General features: G+C 36.1%; 2 protein-coding genes and 2 long non-coding RNA genes across 4 annotated transcripts; 3 read left to right on the forward strand and 1 right to left on the reverse strand.

The window, feature by feature from the left end:
- The first annotated feature begins 2,694 nt into the window (after nucleotides 1-2,694).
- Nucleotides 2,695-5,170, forward strand: LOC139783264 (uncharacterized). The gene is made up of 6 exons (XR_011721184.1): nucleotides 2,695-3,106; nucleotides 3,362-3,484; nucleotides 3,740-3,860; nucleotides 4,171-4,533; nucleotides 4,633-4,756; nucleotides 5,035-5,170. It is a non-coding gene; the product is annotated as an uncharacterized lncRNA (long non-coding RNA).
- LOC139783263 (uncharacterized) lies at nucleotides 4,751-7,161 on the reverse strand. Its single transcript, XR_011721183.1, has 2 exons — nucleotides 6,642-7,161; nucleotides 4,751-5,136 (listed from the first exon to the last, which is right to left on the reverse strand). It is a non-coding gene; the product is annotated as an uncharacterized lncRNA (long non-coding RNA).
- Nucleotides 7,162-11,532: 4,371 nt separating this feature from the next.
- Nucleotides 11,533-13,049, forward strand: LOC139783269 (speckle-type POZ protein-like). Its single transcript, XM_071722419.1, has 2 exons — nucleotides 11,533-12,902; nucleotides 13,040-13,049. The coding sequence occupies exons 1-2, from the start codon at nucleotides 11,533-11,535 to the stop codon at nucleotides 13,047-13,049; spliced, it is 1,380 nt and encodes a 459-aa protein (XP_071578520.1).
- Nucleotides 13,050-14,462: 1,413 nt separating this feature from the next.
- Nucleotides 14,463-18,628, forward strand: LOC139783268 (uncharacterized). Its single transcript, XM_071722418.1, has 2 exons — nucleotides 14,463-14,714; nucleotides 16,257-18,628. The coding sequence occupies exon 2, from the start codon at nucleotides 16,302-16,304 to the stop codon at nucleotides 17,742-17,744; it is 1,443 nt and encodes a 480-aa protein (XP_071578519.1). The 5' UTR covers nucleotides 14,463-14,714; nucleotides 16,257-16,301; the 3' UTR covers nucleotides 17,745-18,628.
- The last annotated feature ends 122 nt before the right edge of the window (nucleotides 18,629-18,750 follow it).

Below are 18,750 nucleotides of genomic sequence, written 5' to 3' on the forward strand. Positions count from 1 at the left end.
CTTATACGCGTCGTCGCGGGTCTCTCCGCGCCGCGAGACTATGTCGTCGGCTTCCCTCCCTTATACGCGTCGTCGCGGGTCTCTCCGCGCCGCGAGACTATGTCGTCGGCTTCCCTCCCTTATACGCGTCGTCGCGGGTCTCTCCGCGCCGCGAGACTATGTCGTCGGCTTCCCTCCCTTATACGCGTCGTCGCGGGTCTCTCCGCGCCGCGAGACTATGTCGTCGGCTTCCCTCCCTTATACGCGTCGTCGCGGGTCTCTCCGCGCCGCGAGACTATGTCGTCGGCTTCCCTCCCTTATACGCGTCGTCGCGGGTCTCTCCGCGCCGCGAGACTATGTCGTCGGCTTCCCTCCCTTATACGCGTCGTCGCGGGTCTCTCCGCGCCGCGAGACTATGTCGTCGGCTTCCCTCCCTTATACGCGTCGTCGCGGGTCTCTCCGCGCCGCGAGACTATGTCGTCGGCTTCCCTCCCTTATACGCGTCGTCGCGGGTCTCTCCGCGCCGCGAGACTATGTCGTCGGCTTCCCTCCCTTATACGCGTCGTCGCGGGTCTCTCCGCGCCGCGAGACTATGTCGTCGGCTTCCCTCCCTTATACGCGTCGTCGCGGGTCTCTCCGCGCCGCGAGACTATGTCGTCGGCTTCCCTCCCTTATACGCGTCGTCGCGGGTCTCTCCGCGCCGCGAGACTATGTCGTCGGCTTCCCTCCCTTATACGCGTCGTCGCGGGTCTCTCCGCGCCGCGAGACTATGTCGTCGGCTTCCCTCCCTTATACGCGCCGTCGCGGGTCTCTCCGCGCCGCGAGACTATGTCGTCGGCTTCCCTCCCTTATACGCGTCGTCGCGGGTCTCTCCGCGCCGCGAGACTATGTCGTCGGCTTCCCTCCCTTATACGCGTCGTCGCGGGTCTCTCCGCGCCGCGAGACTATGTCGTCGGCTTCCCTCCCTTATACGCGTCGTCGCGGGTCTCTCCGCGCCGCGAGACTATGTCGTCGGCTTCCCTCCCTTATACGCGTCGTCGCGGGTCTCTCCGCGCCGCGAGACTATGTCGTCGGCTTCCCTCCCTTATACGCGTCGTCGCGGGTCTCTCCGCGCCGCGAGACTATGTCGTCGGCTTCCCTCCCTTATACGCGTCGTCGCGGGTCTCTCCGCGCCGCGAGACTATGTCGTCGGCTTCCCTCCCTTATACGCGTCGTCGCGGGTCTCTCCGCGCCGCGAGACTATGTCGTCGGCTTCCCTCCCTTATACGCGTCGTCGCGGGTCTCTCCGCGCCGCGAGACTATGTCGTCGGCTTCCCTCCCTTATACGCGTCGTCGCGGGTCTCTCCGCGCCGCGAGACTATGTCGTCGGCTTCCCTCCCTTATACGCGTCGTCGCGGGTCTCTCCGCGCCGCGAGACTATGTCGTCGGCTTCCCTCCCTTATACGCGTCGTCGCGGGTCTCTCCGCGCCGCGAGACTATGTCGTCGGCTTCCCTCCCTTATACGCGTCGTCGCGGGTCTCTCCGCGCCGCGAGACTATGTCGTCGGCTTCCCTCCCTTATACGCGTCGTCGCGGGTCTCTCCGCGCCGCGAGACTATGTCGTCGGCTTCCCTCCCTTATACGCGTCGTCGCGGGTCTCTCCGCGCCGCGAGACTATGTCGTCGGCTTCCCTCCCTTATACGCGTCGTCGCGGGTCTCTCCGCGCCGCGAGACTATGTCGTCGGCTTCCCTCCCTTATACGCGTCGTCGCGGGTCTCTCCGCGCCGCGAGACTATGTCGTCGGCTCCCCTCCCTTATACGCGTCGTCGCGGGTCTCTCCGCGCCGCGAGACTATGTCGTCGGCTCCCCTCCCTTATACGCGTCGTCGCGGGTCTCTCCGCGCCGCGAGACTATGTCGTCGGCTCCCCTCCCTTATACGCGTCGTCGCGGGTCTCTCCGCGCCGCGAGACTATGTCGTCGGCTCCCCTCCCTTATACGCGTCGTCGCGGGTCTCTCCGCGCCGCGAGACTATGTCGTCGGCTCCCCTCCCTTATACGCGTCGTCGCGGGTCTCTCCGCGCCGCGAGACTATGCCGTCGGCTCCCCTCCCTTATACGCGTCGTCGCGGGTCTCTCCGCGCCGCGAGACTATGCCGTCGGCTCCCCTCCCTTATACGCGTCGTCGCGGGTCTCTCCGCGCCGCGAGACTATGTCGTCGGCTCCCCTCCCTTATACGCGTCGTCGCGGGTCTCTCCGCGCCGCGAGACTATGTCGTCGGCTCCCCTCCCTTATACGCGTCGTCGCGGGTCTCTCCGCGCCGCGAGACTATGTCGTCGGCTCCCCTCCCTTATACGCGTCGTCGCGGGTCTCTCCGCGCCGCGAGACTATGTCGTCGGCTCCCCTCCCTTATACGCGTCGTCGCGGGTCTCTCCGCGCCGCGAGACTATGTCGTCGGCTCCCCTCCCTTATACGCGTCGTCGCGGGTCTCTCCGCGCCGCGAGACTATGTCGTCGGCTCCCCTCCCTTATACGCGTCGTCGCGGGTCTCTCCGCGCCGCGAGACTATGTCGTCGGCTCCCCTCCCTTATACGCGTCGTCGCGGGTCTCTCCGCGCCGCGAGACTATGTCGTCGGCTCCCCTCCCTTATACGCGTCGTCGCGGGTCTCTCCGCGCCGCGAGACTATGTCGTCGGCTCCCCTCCCTTATACGCGTCGTCGCGGGTCTCTCCGCGCCGCGAGACTATGTCGTCGGCTCCCCTCCCTTATACGCGTCGTCGCGGGTCTCTCCGCGCCGCGAGACTATATCGTCGGCTCCCCTCCCTTATACGCGTCGTCGCGGGTCTCTCCGCGCCGCGAGACTATATCGTCGGCTCCCCTCCCTTATACGCGTCGTCGCGGGTCTCTCCGCGCCGCGAGACTATATCGTACGCTTCGCTCGCTCATACGGTCCGTCGCGCGTCTCTCCGCGCCGGGAGACAATGACGCTTCGCTTATGCGGTTCGTCGAATCCTTCATTTGAATGTTTCAGAAAATAACGACGCAGAAGATGACATCGGGGCAGCGAGGGAATCCTGCGAAGCTGACATCCCGAGCAGCCTGAGAGGAGGAGGAGGCCTAGGATAGGCATCGGGCATCGGCGTACCAACACTTCTGGTAAGTGTTACTTTTTATTTTTTTTAAAGATATTATAGAATCCCTCTTTGTGCTTATTCAGTTCCTACATTAAACCGTGTTTCGGAATTTAAATTAGTAAAAAAAGATATTTTGAAAAATTTGATTCAAGTTGATTTTAACGTAGAAACCTTTTTCGAAGAAGTAATTTAAAATATAATATTAATCTGAATAACGAATAAGATGTTCGATGCGCGTGACACGTATTTAATCGATTCGATTATTTTTATGTTACAGAAAATATCCGCGCGGGAAGGAGCATCATCTTTGCATCGAGGGAACACGAGTGACATCCCGAGCAGCCTGAGAGGAGGAGGAGGCCTAGGATAGGCATCGGGCATCGGCGTACCAACACTTCTGGTAAGTGTTACTTTTCATTTTTTTTAAAGATATTATAGAATCCCTCTTTGTGCTTATTCAGTTCCTACATTAAACCGTGTTTCGGAATTTAAATTAGTAAAAAAAGATATTTTGAAAAATTTGATTCAAGTTGATTCTAACGTAGAAACCTTTTTCGAAGAAGTAATTTAAAATATAATATTAATCTGAATAACGAATAAGATGTTCGATGCGCGTGACACGTATTTAATCGATTCGATTATTTTTATGTTACAGAAAATATCCGCGCGGGAAGGAGCATCATCTTTGCATCGAGGGAACACGAGTGACATCCCGAGCAGCCTGAGAGGAGGTGGAGGCCTGGAAGAGGCATCAGGCGCCGGCGGAACAACATGCGGTAAATATAATTGGTTTATACATATTGTGTCTTTCGCGGAAAGTTTAACCAATCGGTTTTTCAATCGAATAGTAAAGATAGTCAGAGAGTAGAAATTAAAAAAGAGTTTAATTTTTTAAATTCTATTTTGAATTCTTGTGTTCAGTAAATAGATTATACTTTCAAGAAATTAAACGTGTTTTTTTATTAAATTTATTTAATTAAAAGAAATATAGAATTCCGTGTTTTACCTTCGGTAATTATTTTTCGAAATACAGACTGTCTCTTTTCTTCCCTGCTCTAATCTGGGTTATATGTTTGATTGTTACAGAATCATCGTAGCGACGTTGCAGATACAGCTCCGCTGCTGCGCATCGGTGTCGGTGAGTTTTAGCGTAGGGAAGTGTGGAGAAATAAGCGTAGGTAGGGACATAGTTAAAACGTAGGTAGGGAATAATTTTTAATTATTTTCAGTAATTACATTCCCATTAAGTGAGAAAGGTCAAGAAACATTTCGACTATATTGCAACAACGTCGTAAAATTAATGCAATATAGTCGAAATGGCTTCTTGATTTTTCTTGCTTAATGGATGAAGTCACACTGCATTGCCACAAGTCTCAATGTGGCTCGAGACTCCTATCTGACCCGGAGGTGGAGGTGGATTTTGCGGCCGGAACAGCAGGAAAGAAAGTGGTGAGTGTAATTGATTTTTACGTACTATGTTACTTATGTCCAAAAATGTTCTATCTCTTCTGTCTTTACTTAATCGAATCGTTCATTTGAATATTTCAGAAAATAACGACGTAGAAGGTGACATCGGGGCAGCGAGGGAATCCTGCGAAGCTGACATCCCGAGCAGCCTGAGAGGAGGAGGAGGCCTGGGAGAGGCATCGGGCGCCAGCGGAACAACTTTGCGGTAAATATTATTTTTTATTTCGTGTAAAAGTAAATTTTTCCTGTTTATTCTCGAGTTGTTTTATTTCCCCGTGATTTAGAAATAATAATTAGAAGAAAAGAAGTAATTTAATATTGTAGAAATTTATCCTTGTAAAGATCCTTTTCGTAAAATGTTTCCTTATTTAAATTAATATCTAATTGAATAATAAAAAGTTTGATCCACATAGGAATTATGTTTTAAAACATTAGGTTTTTTGAACACCATTTTAATATGAATTTTATGTTTGTATATTACAGATACAACGTAGCTACGTGGCAGATGTAATTCCGCTGTTGCGCATCGGGGTCGGTGAGTAATGAATTAACATATTTTTTGAGGTAACGGGGATGTGTGGCAACCTATGAAATATATACCACGAAAAATGTATTCCACATAAATGTATATGTGGTATACCTTAAATGTATACCACATATCTAGATAAACGTATGCAATTTGATGATAACATAAGTTTATAGCATTCCATACATCTGTTGCCTTAAAATGAATCAGTTAAAACAGATTAGGATAAGTTTAATCTTGGATGTCTTTTTATTATTATATTTATTGATTAATTTAGGATGTATACGAGAATGTACTCGTATGCATACACTGTGTATAAAGACAGAATTTTTCGGAAAATTGAGAATACCATGAGGACCAAATATTATTTATTAATAATTATATTAATTAATAATGTTATTTGGTTAATATTTAGAATCAAATAATATAATTTTTAATTATATATATATGTACATAACATAATTTTTTTAACAAATATAAAAAATAAAGAAAGTAAAGTAGAATACAAATAAAGATTTAAAAATTAAAATCTTTTTAATTTAATGCTCTTATTTAAGTTTACTCATGATATTCATATCTCGGGATCAACAAATAGAAAGAATAAAATATTTATATTGTTTCATTAATCATAATATTGAAAAATATTTATTACAAATATTGTATTATAAAAGTGTAATATTGTATTATTCCTTTTCTCATCTACCTCTTTCCTATTATATCCTATTAAATATTTATCCAAGATTAAACTTTATATAAGTTAGTGCAAAGGAGCGATACATATATGTATACATATCACGTAACATTTTATATAAGTTATTGATCTCGCTTTTTTATATAAAAGACATGCTTCCAGTTATTAATTATTATTACCTTTTTTTATGCATTGACTTTAGCCTAATCTGTTATAGCTTATTCATATGTAGTGATTGATAACTGGATTTTATACCAGTTAAAGTAGTAAAGTGACGTGAGATCCGATATCTTTTTTATTATAAAATAAAAGATTTTTAAAATAATTATCTTATGTATAGAATCTATCAGTTTCATCTCGCTTAAAAATTATTTTAAAACAATATATTGTATAAAAAGTAATTTTAATAATTTGCAAAGTACAAAGTGATTATTATTATCAACAATAGAAATATTAATCAACTCTACTGGCCATTATAATCGCCAAGACAATACGACCACAATTTGGTTTGATTATCGTCAAGACGCTCTTTTAACCAATATAAGCTGCTCTAATCTTTGATACTTATATATAAGCATCTCATTTAAATAATTAAATTTATTGCGAAAGATATTACCTCAGCCAGGGTTCGAATCTGGTGTCGTCACCCATCACGGAATGAGGGAGGTTCCAGGTTCGAACCCTGGCTGAGGTAATATTTTTCGCAATAAATTTAATTATTTAAATGAGATGCTTATATATAAGTATCAAAGATTAGAGTAGCTTATATTGGTTAAAAGAGCGTCTTGACGATAATCGAACCAAATTGTGGTCGTATTGTCTTGGCGATTATAATGGCCAGTAGAGTCGATTAATATTTCTATTATTACTTACTACGCCTTTAAATGTGACTTGACACCATACCAAAACACATCATCGGTAAGCACATGCTGCAGCATGCGCAATATTGAAGACGCTACAACAATTTATATCATAACATATAATTTAATATATTTAAAATAAATTAATTTTTCTTTATTCTTATTCGTAAGTTTATAAACATAACTTTTTGTTGAGATTACATCTTGTACGGTAAGCATGTCATCTAGAAAATGAATTTCAAAATAGGATTATTGTATATGTGCGCGCATATACGTAGGTATTCTAAAACTCCCATGAAAATTTCGGTTTTCGGTTTCAGCCGAAATTACAATAAAAGAGATTGTTTCAGTCGGATTCTACATATCTAAAATATTATATCATATATTTTCTTTTACATGATTTTAATTATTTCAGAGGTAATCAGTTTTGCGATTATGTGTTTCAAAATTCTAATACTTTTTGGAAAATAATTAAAATAGTTGTACATTTATACTTAAAATTTTGAAATACAAAAACTTATTCAATTTTGATATTGGTATCTTTAACTTGAAATATCTTCGGAACTACATATAAGAATGCCGCTTAGTTCAAAAAACGTTTTAATCAATATTTAACCTTTTATAACATATTAAATACATGGATGTCTTAATAATCGCTATGTACTTTCAGTAAAATCAGATTTCAAAAAGTTATCTATACATGATGTAAGCATTATTACATGTTAGGATATTTGTTTGAAATTCTTAACTGTTTTATTAAAAGCATAGACTCTTAGGATATTTTAATGTTGATTATTTTCATTATTCTTAAGTAAATTAATTATTTCCAGACATCTGACAGTGAAAAAGAAGTTGAGGATATCAGTACTGAGATTGTCCCAGAAAAGGAAAAGACAGTATCTTCACCATTCCCATCTTCGTACATCAAGAGCTGTTTTAAAACACAAATTAAGTCAACTATACTTGACCACACCTGGAGAATTGATCAATTTATACGTCTTTCTAGGATGATGAATACGATAACGTCTCCATCATTTCCAGAAACACATCAATACTCGATTCATATAGATATTAAACGTCAAGTTGGTTCGATAAGTGTAGTAAGCTTTCACATACGTACTAGTGAATCATTTAACGGTTCATGTTTTACTATAATAATGTTTCGTGAAACAATTTTATTTTCAAATTACATTTTTGGTCCTATGTTGGATATGACATTGTTAATTAGATTCTCAACAGAGAAGCTGCAGGATTATGCGAAAGATACGCTTGTAATAAATTTCAAGTTTGAAATTTTTCATACACTGATAAGTAACGCTATACACATAAATATACCATCATCTACAACGGTATTGAATAGAGTGAAATCTCTTGAAAACTCCACCGTTGAATTTAAGTCTGAGAATGAGAAATCAGTGAAATTTATAGTAGGAGAAGAACAGTATGTTGTATCAAAAGAATTGTTGTACGCCAGCAACAGTAGCTACTTCAAAATATCTGCCTTACACATGAGGGGAGAGAAAAAAATATGACAAAGGAATTGACGAATGATGAGTTACCAAATTTTAAACAGATTTTGATATTTATTTTAACTGGCTCAATAGATTAGTGTGATTATGACATGCTTAAAAAATTGTTAAAAGCAGTTGATACGTATGATGTACCAAATTTAAAATTAATGTGTGAACATTATTTGCTACGCCACATTACCATTAAAAATGCTTTGGAACTTAGGCAACTTGCGTCTTCGTGTAATGCAATGTTTTTAGAAACGCATTCGGCAAAGTTTATTCAGTTTCATATAAAAGAAATTGTAAATGCTAAAAGAATCGAAAATTGATCACAATCAAGCTAAACATTATAAGAATTAATGTAGGTTATAAAGAAAAATTCAGAGAATTAATGTAGAAGGTAAAGGAAAATGTGAAACACATACTTGAAATCAGCACTTACCAGTTGTTTTCGTCATCACTTATGATAGATATTTGCATTAGCCAATATCATTCTTTGATTCATAATATTGCTGTCTTAAATATAATTAATGAACCATGATAAAGATATTTTTTTTGTTTAATTAGTAAACATTTTTTCTTTTCTACAAATATATAAGTTTCAATTTTTATATATGCAAGAATTTATATGCAAATAATTATATACATATGCAATTTAATACAGGTTAAAAATAATTCGTGATTTGAGTTTAGATGTACGAATAAAATTATTATTAATTATCTGTAATGTAGTTTAGTTGTAATTTTCTCAAGTTTACAGATTGATCTAAGACAAAAGGAATAAATAATAAATAAGAATCTTTACAAACTTATATTAACTGGAAATGTTTTATTTATTTTTTGCAATAGTATATCTTATTAGAAATTTTCAATCTTTTTTTTTAGATCATCCTGTATAAATATTAATCAGAATCAGAATCTTATATAGTACGTGTTTCAGAATCTTAAGCAATTAATTGCTTTTTTCAGCGAAATAGCGAGTTATTTTCATTGAATTTAAAATTAATAATTATATGCAATCGATATTGTCATTAAATCAGGTTCAATAAAATGCGATTTAGTTGTAACAGAATCAAACTCATATTTCTTAATATATAGGAAAACAAATTTAATAAACTTATATTTCGTTATTTATTAATTCTTCTACCAGTTTATTTCTATTTACCAATTCTGTCTACCAATTTATCTTTATTTCTAACTCAGAGACGTATTTGATGTTGAGCAAACTATGTACAGAGATGTTAGATTTAATAGAAATATACAATTATTACGGTGAAACTTGACCGCATAAAACTATAATAAATTTCTAATATTTTAGAGTTAATCTTACAATCAGAAAATAGTCGTGAGTTATAAAGTTCTTCATGTAGATCTAGTTGTAGTTCCTCATTGCGTCTAATCATCTTAAGTTATACCTAAAGTAAATCTCAATCACATTAAAGAATCAGTGAGCTAATTTTTCTGTTGAACGTAGCTTATACTTATAAAGGATGCATTCCGAGGTGTATTAATAGTATTAAAAATCCATAATTTATATATTACGTTTGTTACAGATTTTCACTGCCGTCAGTACATTTCGGAATACACTCGACAAAAGAATAAGGTTTCTAAACGCTACGTGGCAAAAGGAAGCATCAGTGGTCCAAAGATGATAGATTTGAATCGTAGCGTCCGCGGCTCAACCGTAAGATAGACGGAGGCAGCACATATTCCAAGAATGCTTATGCACCTATGCAAGTTTGTCTAGATTAATCTTAAAAAAGCAGCGCCAAGTTTTTTACAAGAAAAATTTATTTATTTTATTTTAATTAAATATTTTTATTTTATAATGTTACCTTTTTAATTCTTTGTGATTAAAATGATTAAATGATTCTTTGTAATATTATAATTTTATCAAGGAGAATTAAAACTACTACCACTTGGGTTGATAGAAAGATCCTCAGGAATACAAAGATACATACCACTTGGGTTGAGTTAGGTAACACAATTTTGTTTTATTTTTTAAGAGTAGTTGCACTACAATTATTTTTCAAAGCAATATATATATTCTCTTTGTAGTTGGCGTAATTTAAAGATTTCATATATTTTTTTGAAATAACATATCACTTAGGTTGAGTTAGGTAAAACAATTTTGTGATATAATTTTGTTAAGGTATATATCACTTGGATTGAGTTTGGTAACGCAATTTCGTGATATAATAATAATTTTGTTAAGGTATATATATATATATATATATATATTCTCTCTTTGTAATTGGCGCAGTATTAAATGATTTCACGTATTTTTTTTTTAATAGATACCACTTGTTATTTAGGTTTTTTCGAGGTAGATATCACTTGGATTGAATAAAATAACAATTTTGTAATTTAATAATTTTGTGAGACAATTTTTGTGAGACAATTTTGTGAGATAATTTTTCGATTGAATTTACAAAATACATTGCGTGTACTTGGCACTTTTTTTTACCTTTTTTGAAAAAGGTAATTTTGTACTGATTATACTGACCCGAGTTTGGAATACATTCTCCCGACTTTGAATTGTCCATTTTCGACATTTTGTCCCTTCTCTATCGACCCTTCCGCATTCTTTCCTAAAAATCTCGGATACTTGCAATTCGTGCGTTCGCGTAAAAGAATCACGGTGCGGCCTCGCTTCGCGTGTACTTGGCGCGAGACACTACCGTGTCTCTTGATATAAAAAAATATATATAACATCAAAATGTATTAGGTATGAAATTACAAATAAAAGTTTTTCCTTAAATAACAGGAATTATAGATCATGTAATTTTTCCATTTCTACCAATGCAGATTAACTTTAATCTCGGTTTAACTGACTTTTTATCTTTTTCTAATTCTTAAAATTAGAAAGGCTAAAAAGTAGGTTAAACCGAGATTAAAGTTAATCCGCGTTGGTAGAAATGGATGTAAGACTTAGGCAAGAAAGCAATTTAGTAATTATTCTTGAAATTTGACCTAAAATGGCTATTTATTCAATTCTTTGAGTTGTAATTGTCTGACAAAATGTTATTTTTATTTAAAGAAAAACATATTAAATATAAGGTTGTCCCAAAAATCTCTACATATTTTAAATTAAATCCGATTTCAAGTGGCTCTTATCTATACATGATGTATACATTATTGCACCATGTTAGGATATTTGTTTGAAATTTAATCAATTTTATTATAAAAGGATAGAGATTTTCAGGACATTTTCATGTTGATCATTTTTATCATTCATCAGTAAGTTAATTACTTCCAGACGGGGAAATCTAAAGAAGGAGCTGACAATAAGATTATCCTGAAAAAGGAGCAGACAGTATCTTCACCATTTTTACCTTCATATAACAAGAGCCATTCTCAAACACGATTTGAAGTGACTACGTCTGACTATACATGGAAAATGGACGTCTCTCTGCAATCGTAGATACATTAAATTCTCCACCATTTGGGGAAAACAACCAATACAAGATTCAAATGAATATTTCACGTAAAGATTTCCTATGTGCAATACGAATTTCAATACGTACTAATACAGCATTTAGCGGTTCATGTACTACTACTATAACGCATCCGCCTGAAACAGATGAGGCCAGATCGGAGGCTACTTTTCGATATACTGTTAGGAATATATCTAAGATGAAAGACTCGCAGTTGTCCCCTGCATTTTACGTTCGCAATTTACCATGGAAAATAAAGGTGATGCCAAGATCTCTTGGATTTTACCTTCAGTGTAATGGAGAGAGTGAATCTACATCTTGGAGTTGTTACGCTGTTGCTGAGCTGCGTCTTCTTTCTTGCAAAGAAGGACAAGAACCATTTAGCAGAAAAATTCAACACCTCTTCAACAGTAAAGATAATGACTGGGGCTTTAAGCATTTTATAACATGGCAGGATGTTTTAGATCCTGATAGAGGTGTCATAAAAGATGATTCAATCACGCTTGAGGTTCATGTAGTGGCTGATGCAGTTTTATGGTCAAGATCGATTTCGTGTCGTATATCGGATATGACATTGTTAATTGAAGTCTCCGACTATTCGTGCATTTCTACAGAGGCGTTTATAATACATTGCAAGATCGAACATTTTCATCAACTGATAAGTAACACTATACACATGAATTTACAACCATCCACAACGGTATTTAAAGAGGTGAAATCTTTTGAAGGTTCAACTCTTGAATTCATATCTAAGAATGAGAAATCAATTAAATTTATAGTAGGAGAAGAACAGTATGTTATATCAAAAAAATTGTTGTGCGACACCAACAGTAGCTACTTCAAAATTATCTGTCTTACACATGATGGAAAGGAAAAAGATATGACAAATGAATTAGCAACGGATAATGAGTTACAAACTTTTAAACAGATTTTAGTATTTATTTTAACTGGCTCAATAGAACAATGTGATTATGATATGCTTAAAAAGTTGTTAACAGCAGCTGATAAATACGATGTACCGACTTTAAAATTAACGTGTGAACATTGTTTGCTACGCTATATTACGTTTAAAAATGTTGTGGAACTTATACAGCTTGCGTTGTTGTCTAATGCCAAATTTTTAGAAACACATTCGACAACTTTTATTAAATTTCACATAAAAGAAATTACAAATACTAAAGAATTTCAAAGTTTGTCGCAAGAAGATTTAAATAAGGTATTGGAATTGATTGAGAAATGCAAAACGCTTGAAAGCAGCATAATTCAATCTTTTTCGTCACCACCTAAGACACATAAGAAACATAAGAAATCTAAATTAACTTATATGTATAAGAATTTATATGCGAATAAGTATTAATATGGATTAAAAATAATTCGTTTTTTGAGTTTTGATGTACGAAAGAAACTATTATTAATTGTACTTAACGTAGTTTAGTTATAATTTTCTGAATTTGATTTTACAGGTTGACCTAAAACAAAAAGAAATAAGAATCTTTATAAGCCTACGTTATCTATAAACGTTTTACTTATTTTTATCAGTACTGTATCTTATTAAAAATTTTCAATCGTTTTTTTAGATCATCCTGTGTACATATTACGGTGTCGGAATCTTTAGCAAATCTTAGCTACCTTTTTCAACGAGCAAGTTATTTTTCATAAATTTAAACTTGATTTATGTCCTTTAATGTTTATCGTAATTATAATTATACGTTTTTGATATTGTTATTAATTCGCGTTCAATAAAGTGCGACTAAATCGGAACAGAATCAAATTTATAATTATTTCTTAATACATGTAGATAAAAAATCAATAACTTGTGTTTCGTTATTTGTTTATTTTTCTACCAGTTTATTTATCTTTATTTCTTATTCAAAGGCATGTATGATATTGAGCAATTTATGTATAGATATATTCAATTTAATACAAATATACGGTCCGATCATCTGCAGATAGAAGAAGAGAATACTTCACACAAATTATATGTCGGCTACAAAAATTTGAATTAAATTTGATAACTCATCATTATTTCTTTCTTGAAATCTAGATTTGTTTTGAAAATAATAAATATAAACGAAACGTGACCTTTTTGGTTGATTTTGTATCTTTTATTAATCTAGTTTCTGCGTTTAATTCGAAATGAAACTTTATACTATCACTTATTTAGGGGAAAATAATTTGAAAGTAAAGGATAAGGCAAAGTGTGAACAGTGAGAGCTCTGTAACTCGGTAGAAGAAATTTATTTCCAAACAATATGAGCCTTTATAAAGCAGTGGATTAATTGGATTTTTACACAGTTTTCAGAGTCAGATTAGTTCAGAATTCGGATAAGTGTTTTACACAAATCTGATTGATTGAAAAGCGTTATATTTTATTTGTTTACTGCAACTGACAATGAATTTATTAATTCGCGTGATGTCATCACAATTTACACGAGAGTTTAACAAGAAATTACATATGCAAACCGAATTCGGGTTTTATGCCGAATTATGTTTTTATATGAAACCTCAGAGGAATCCTTGTATACGAATTACTCCATTGAGTCTTTAGTTCTTTGTTGGATTTAAAGTAAATCAGTCATATAGAATCATTGAGCTGATTTTTCTGCTGAACGTAGCTTATAAAGGGTGCATTCCGAAATGTATTAACAGTATTGAAAATCCATAATTTACATTACGTACGCTTATAAATTTTCAGTACCGTCAGTACATTCGGAATATACTCAACAAAAAATTAAAGTCCCTAAACGTTATGTGACAAAAGAAAGCATCGGTGCCATCGGCGGCAGCCATGCCCGCCATCGCCGGCATTGCCGGCAGCCGGCATCACTGCAGCCAGTCCAGAGTGCAGCCATATTGCGTGATTTTGCAGTGAGTGACTGCGTCTGCGTTGTCCGCGTTCATTTGTTGATTCTCATCTTTTTTCATATCTGCACCGGTTAACGTTGTATTCGCAACAGGTAACAGCTTGAGAACTCGTTTTGATAAAAGGAAATCAGAGAGATCAGTTGCCAAATTTCGTTATACACGCATTGATATAATATCATTATCTAGAGTATCTAGACAGTGTTCGAATATCATCGTAGCATATTGATAAAGAAACGCAAGATCTTGGTTCGACTGATTAAGATTTACGAAAAAGTAAGTACGCATAATGGCAAATCGACTAAAGTTCTTAACAGTTCTTTTCTCAACTTCATTGACTACATGTTGTTAGAACATTAAGGTCTTTCTACATAGAGGTCGTAAGTCGTAAGTCGTAAGAATTGGCCAATCACAGTTCATTATTCTTCGACCGCAAGGAGAATAATGGACTGTGATTGGTCAATTCTTACGATTACTTACTTACGACCTCTATGTAGAAAGACCTTTAGAGAACACATAAGACTTGAAGTATAACGAATTTAGGTCAATCCAGACAAATTTGCATAGGTGCATAAGCATATGCATAAAGAAATGGATTGGCCTATTTCCTTATGCACATGTATATGGACCAATCAATTTTCTTATGCTTATGTTTATGCGCTATGCAAGTTTGTCTGGATAGACCTTTAATCATGATTGATGAATTTCCTAAAGTATCAATTCTATGCATTCTACTACTACATAGCAAAGAAAATGCATATATTTATACGATATCGTATCAAATCTATTTTCTACTAACAGGTGAAATTTCAGTGCGATTATTTATCAGTAAAATTATTAATGCAAAAAGTTCACTTCAGATAAATCTATTGTGTCAGAATTCAAGACGGTACTCTGTTTATATGTAATATAAAAAAATATTTAAAAAATTGGACTTGTATACATATACATCAATGTGCGTGAAGGAAGATAAAATTTTAACCCTTCGCAGAACATGTATAATTTACTGCTTCCGTCGAAAATGTGGGTCATTTAGGGCAGTTAAGATTTTCAAGCTGTAATAGTGCCATAAAAAATCTGAAAAATCTTAAGTATACTTTTGAAGGCTTGAAGAATCCGGTAGCATATTTAACGGCATATTTATACCGTTAAATATGCTTGACTCTTGTTTGAGGTTTTTGTATGAGTCCGTAAAATCTCCGAAAAATTCAAAATATTGACCGGGTCCCTAAAGACCCACTTGTTCTGCGACGGGTTAAATATAAGTATCTCCTTAAATTTAACGGGATTTATAGATCGTGTAAGACTTGCAAGAAAGCAGCTCTTACTAATAATTCTTAGAATTTGACACAAATATGACAAAAGTCATCTACAATTTAGCTATTCATTCAGCTCTTTTGTGATTGTCTGACATACAATTTATTTTTATTAAAAAAAATATATATTAAATATAAGGTGTCTCAAAAATCTCTATGTTTTTTAAGTTCAATCCACAGACTTCTATATGTTTTCACTTTATTATATTTGTTATATCTACAGACTTCTATACAATATTACTGTATTTTTAGACAACGGTTAAATGAATTTCTATTCCACAATAAAGACAGCTGCTATACGAGTTAGCAGTCTCAAGTAATATATGTAGAAGTCTGTGATTAAACCTGATTTCAAATGGCTCTTACCTGAGCGTATAAGCGTATTCCATGTTAGGATATTTGTTTGAAATTCAATCTATTTTAGTATAAAAAGTATAGAGACTTTTAGGATATTTTGATGTTGATTATTTTTATTATTCATAACTAAGTTAATTATTTCCAGTTGTGGAGATCTAAAGAAGATAAAAATACTTATACTGAGACGAAAATGGAACAGAAAGTATCTTCATATATCAAGAGCTATTCTCAAACAACGTTTGAAGTGATTACGTCGGACTATACATGGAAAATTGATCAATTTGGACGTCTCTCTGCAATCGTAGATACATTAAATTCTTCACCATTTGGAGAAAACAACCAATACAAGATTCAAATGGATATTTCACGTCAAGATTTGCTATGTGCAATACGAATTTCAATACGTACTGATACAGCATTTAGCGGTTCATGTACTACTACTATAATGCATCCGCCTAAAGAGGCCAGATCGGAGGCTACTTTTCGATATACTGTTAAGAATATATCTAAGATGAAGGACACACAGGTGTCCCCTGCATTTTACGTTCGCAATTTACCATGGAAAATACTGGTGACGTCACAGTTAAGTCAGACACAGGAGAGACAGCGATCTCTTGGATTTTACCTTCAGTGTGATGGAGAGAGTGATTCTACATCTTGGAGTTGTTACGCTGTTGCTGAGCTGCGTCTTCTTTCTTGCAAAAAAGGACAAGAATCATTTAGCAGAAAAATTAAACACCTTTTCAACAGTAAAGAGAGTGACTGGGGCTTTAAGCATTTTATAACATGGCAGGATGTTTTAGATCCTGATAAAGGTTTCATAAAAGATATTTCAATCACGTTTGAGGTTCATGTAGTGGCTGATGCAGTTTTATCGTCAAGATCGTTTTCGGGTCTTATATCGGATATGACATTGTTAATTGATGTCTCGGACCACTCGTACATTTCTACAGAGGCGTTTATAATACATTGCAAAATTGAAAATTTTCATAACCTAATAAATAATACTATACACATGAATTTACAACCATCTGCACCGGTATTTAAAGAAGTAAAATCTCTTGAAGACTCAACTTTTGAATTCGAGTCTGAGAAATCAATCAAATTTATAGTAGGAAAAGAAGAGTATGTTATATCAAAAAAAATATTGTGCGACACCAACAGTAGTTACTTTAAGAATATCTGTCTTACACATAAGGAAAAAGAAAAAGATATGACAATTGAATTAGTAACGGATAATGAGGTAGAATCTTTTAAACAAGTTTTATTATATATTACAACTGACTCCATTGATCAGGGTAATTATGAGAGGCTTAAAAATTTATTAACAGCAGCTGATGAATATGATGTACGAAGTTTAAAATTAACGTGTCAACATTATTTGTTACGCAGTCTTACGATTGAAAATGCCGTAGAACTTATGCAGCTTGCGTTGTCATCTAATGCAAAATATTTAGAAACACATTCGGCAACTTTTGTTAAATTTTACATGAAAGAAATTAGGGACACTATAGCATTTAAAAGTCTATCGCAAGAAGATTTAAATAAGATAATGGAATTGATTGAGAAAAGTAAATTTGAAGTCAGCACTGATCAATTTTCTTTGTCACCACCTAAGGAATCTAAGACATAATTACCTTTGTCACCACCTAAGAAATCTAATTATAATTATTAACTTTTATATGTATAAGAATTTATATGCAAATAAGTATTAATATGGATTAAAAATAATTCTTTTTTTTTTTAGTTTTGATATACAAATGAAACTATTATTAATTATACTCAATATAGTTTAGTTAAAACTTTCTCAAGTTTACAGGTTGATCTAAAACGAAAAGAAATGGAAAATATAAGAATCCTTACAAACCTATGTTATCTATAAATGTTTTATTTATTTTTATCAGTACTATATCTTATTAAAATTTCCAATTGTTCTGTAGATCATCCTGTGTACTATTGTATCAGAATCTTTAACAGCTATCTTTTTCACCGAGCAAATTATTTGTCATGAATTTAAACTTGATTTTTGTTCTTTTATGTTTATCGCAATTATATGTTTTCGATGTTGTCATTAATTGGAGTTCAGTAAAATGCGATTAAATTAAAACAATCACATCGGTAGATGGAAGAAAGTGCTTCGCAAAAATTACAAATGGGAGTTAAATTTGCTAACTCATTATTTCGAAATCTAGAGATCGGTTTAAGAATAAAAATATTACAAATATGATCTTTTTGGTTAATTTAGTATCTCTTGTTAATCTAGAAGTTTATGTGCTTAATTCGAAATGAAACTTTATATTGTTGCTTTGGGAGAAGGTAATTCGAAAGTAAAGGCTAAAACAAAGTGAATTATGAAACCGGAACTTTATAACCGAGTAGAAGAAATTTAATTATTCCTAAATAATAATAATATTATTGAAATGTAATGTCGGATCTGTCAGGTAAAGTGAGAATTCAATGTATTCTATTTAATGTATTCTCTGTAATAAAGAAGTTCCTGATGTATCTCTCATCGAACCTATTTGTTTATTCATTATTTTGCTCTCATATTTTTAGCAATTAACAGTTATTAATGCATAAATAAGGTAGTCGACTCATTAATTATTATAGTAGAACTTGACTGCGCGAAACTTTAATAA

The sequence above is a fragment of the Temnothorax nylanderi genome, unplaced genomic scaffold (genome assembly GCF_030848795.1).
Source record: "Temnothorax nylanderi isolate EJ_2023f unplaced genomic scaffold, tnyl_v1.0 TNYL_tig0484_pilon, whole genome shotgun sequence".
Taxonomy (NCBI): Eukaryota; Metazoa; Arthropoda; class Insecta; order Hymenoptera; family Formicidae; genus Temnothorax; species Temnothorax nylanderi.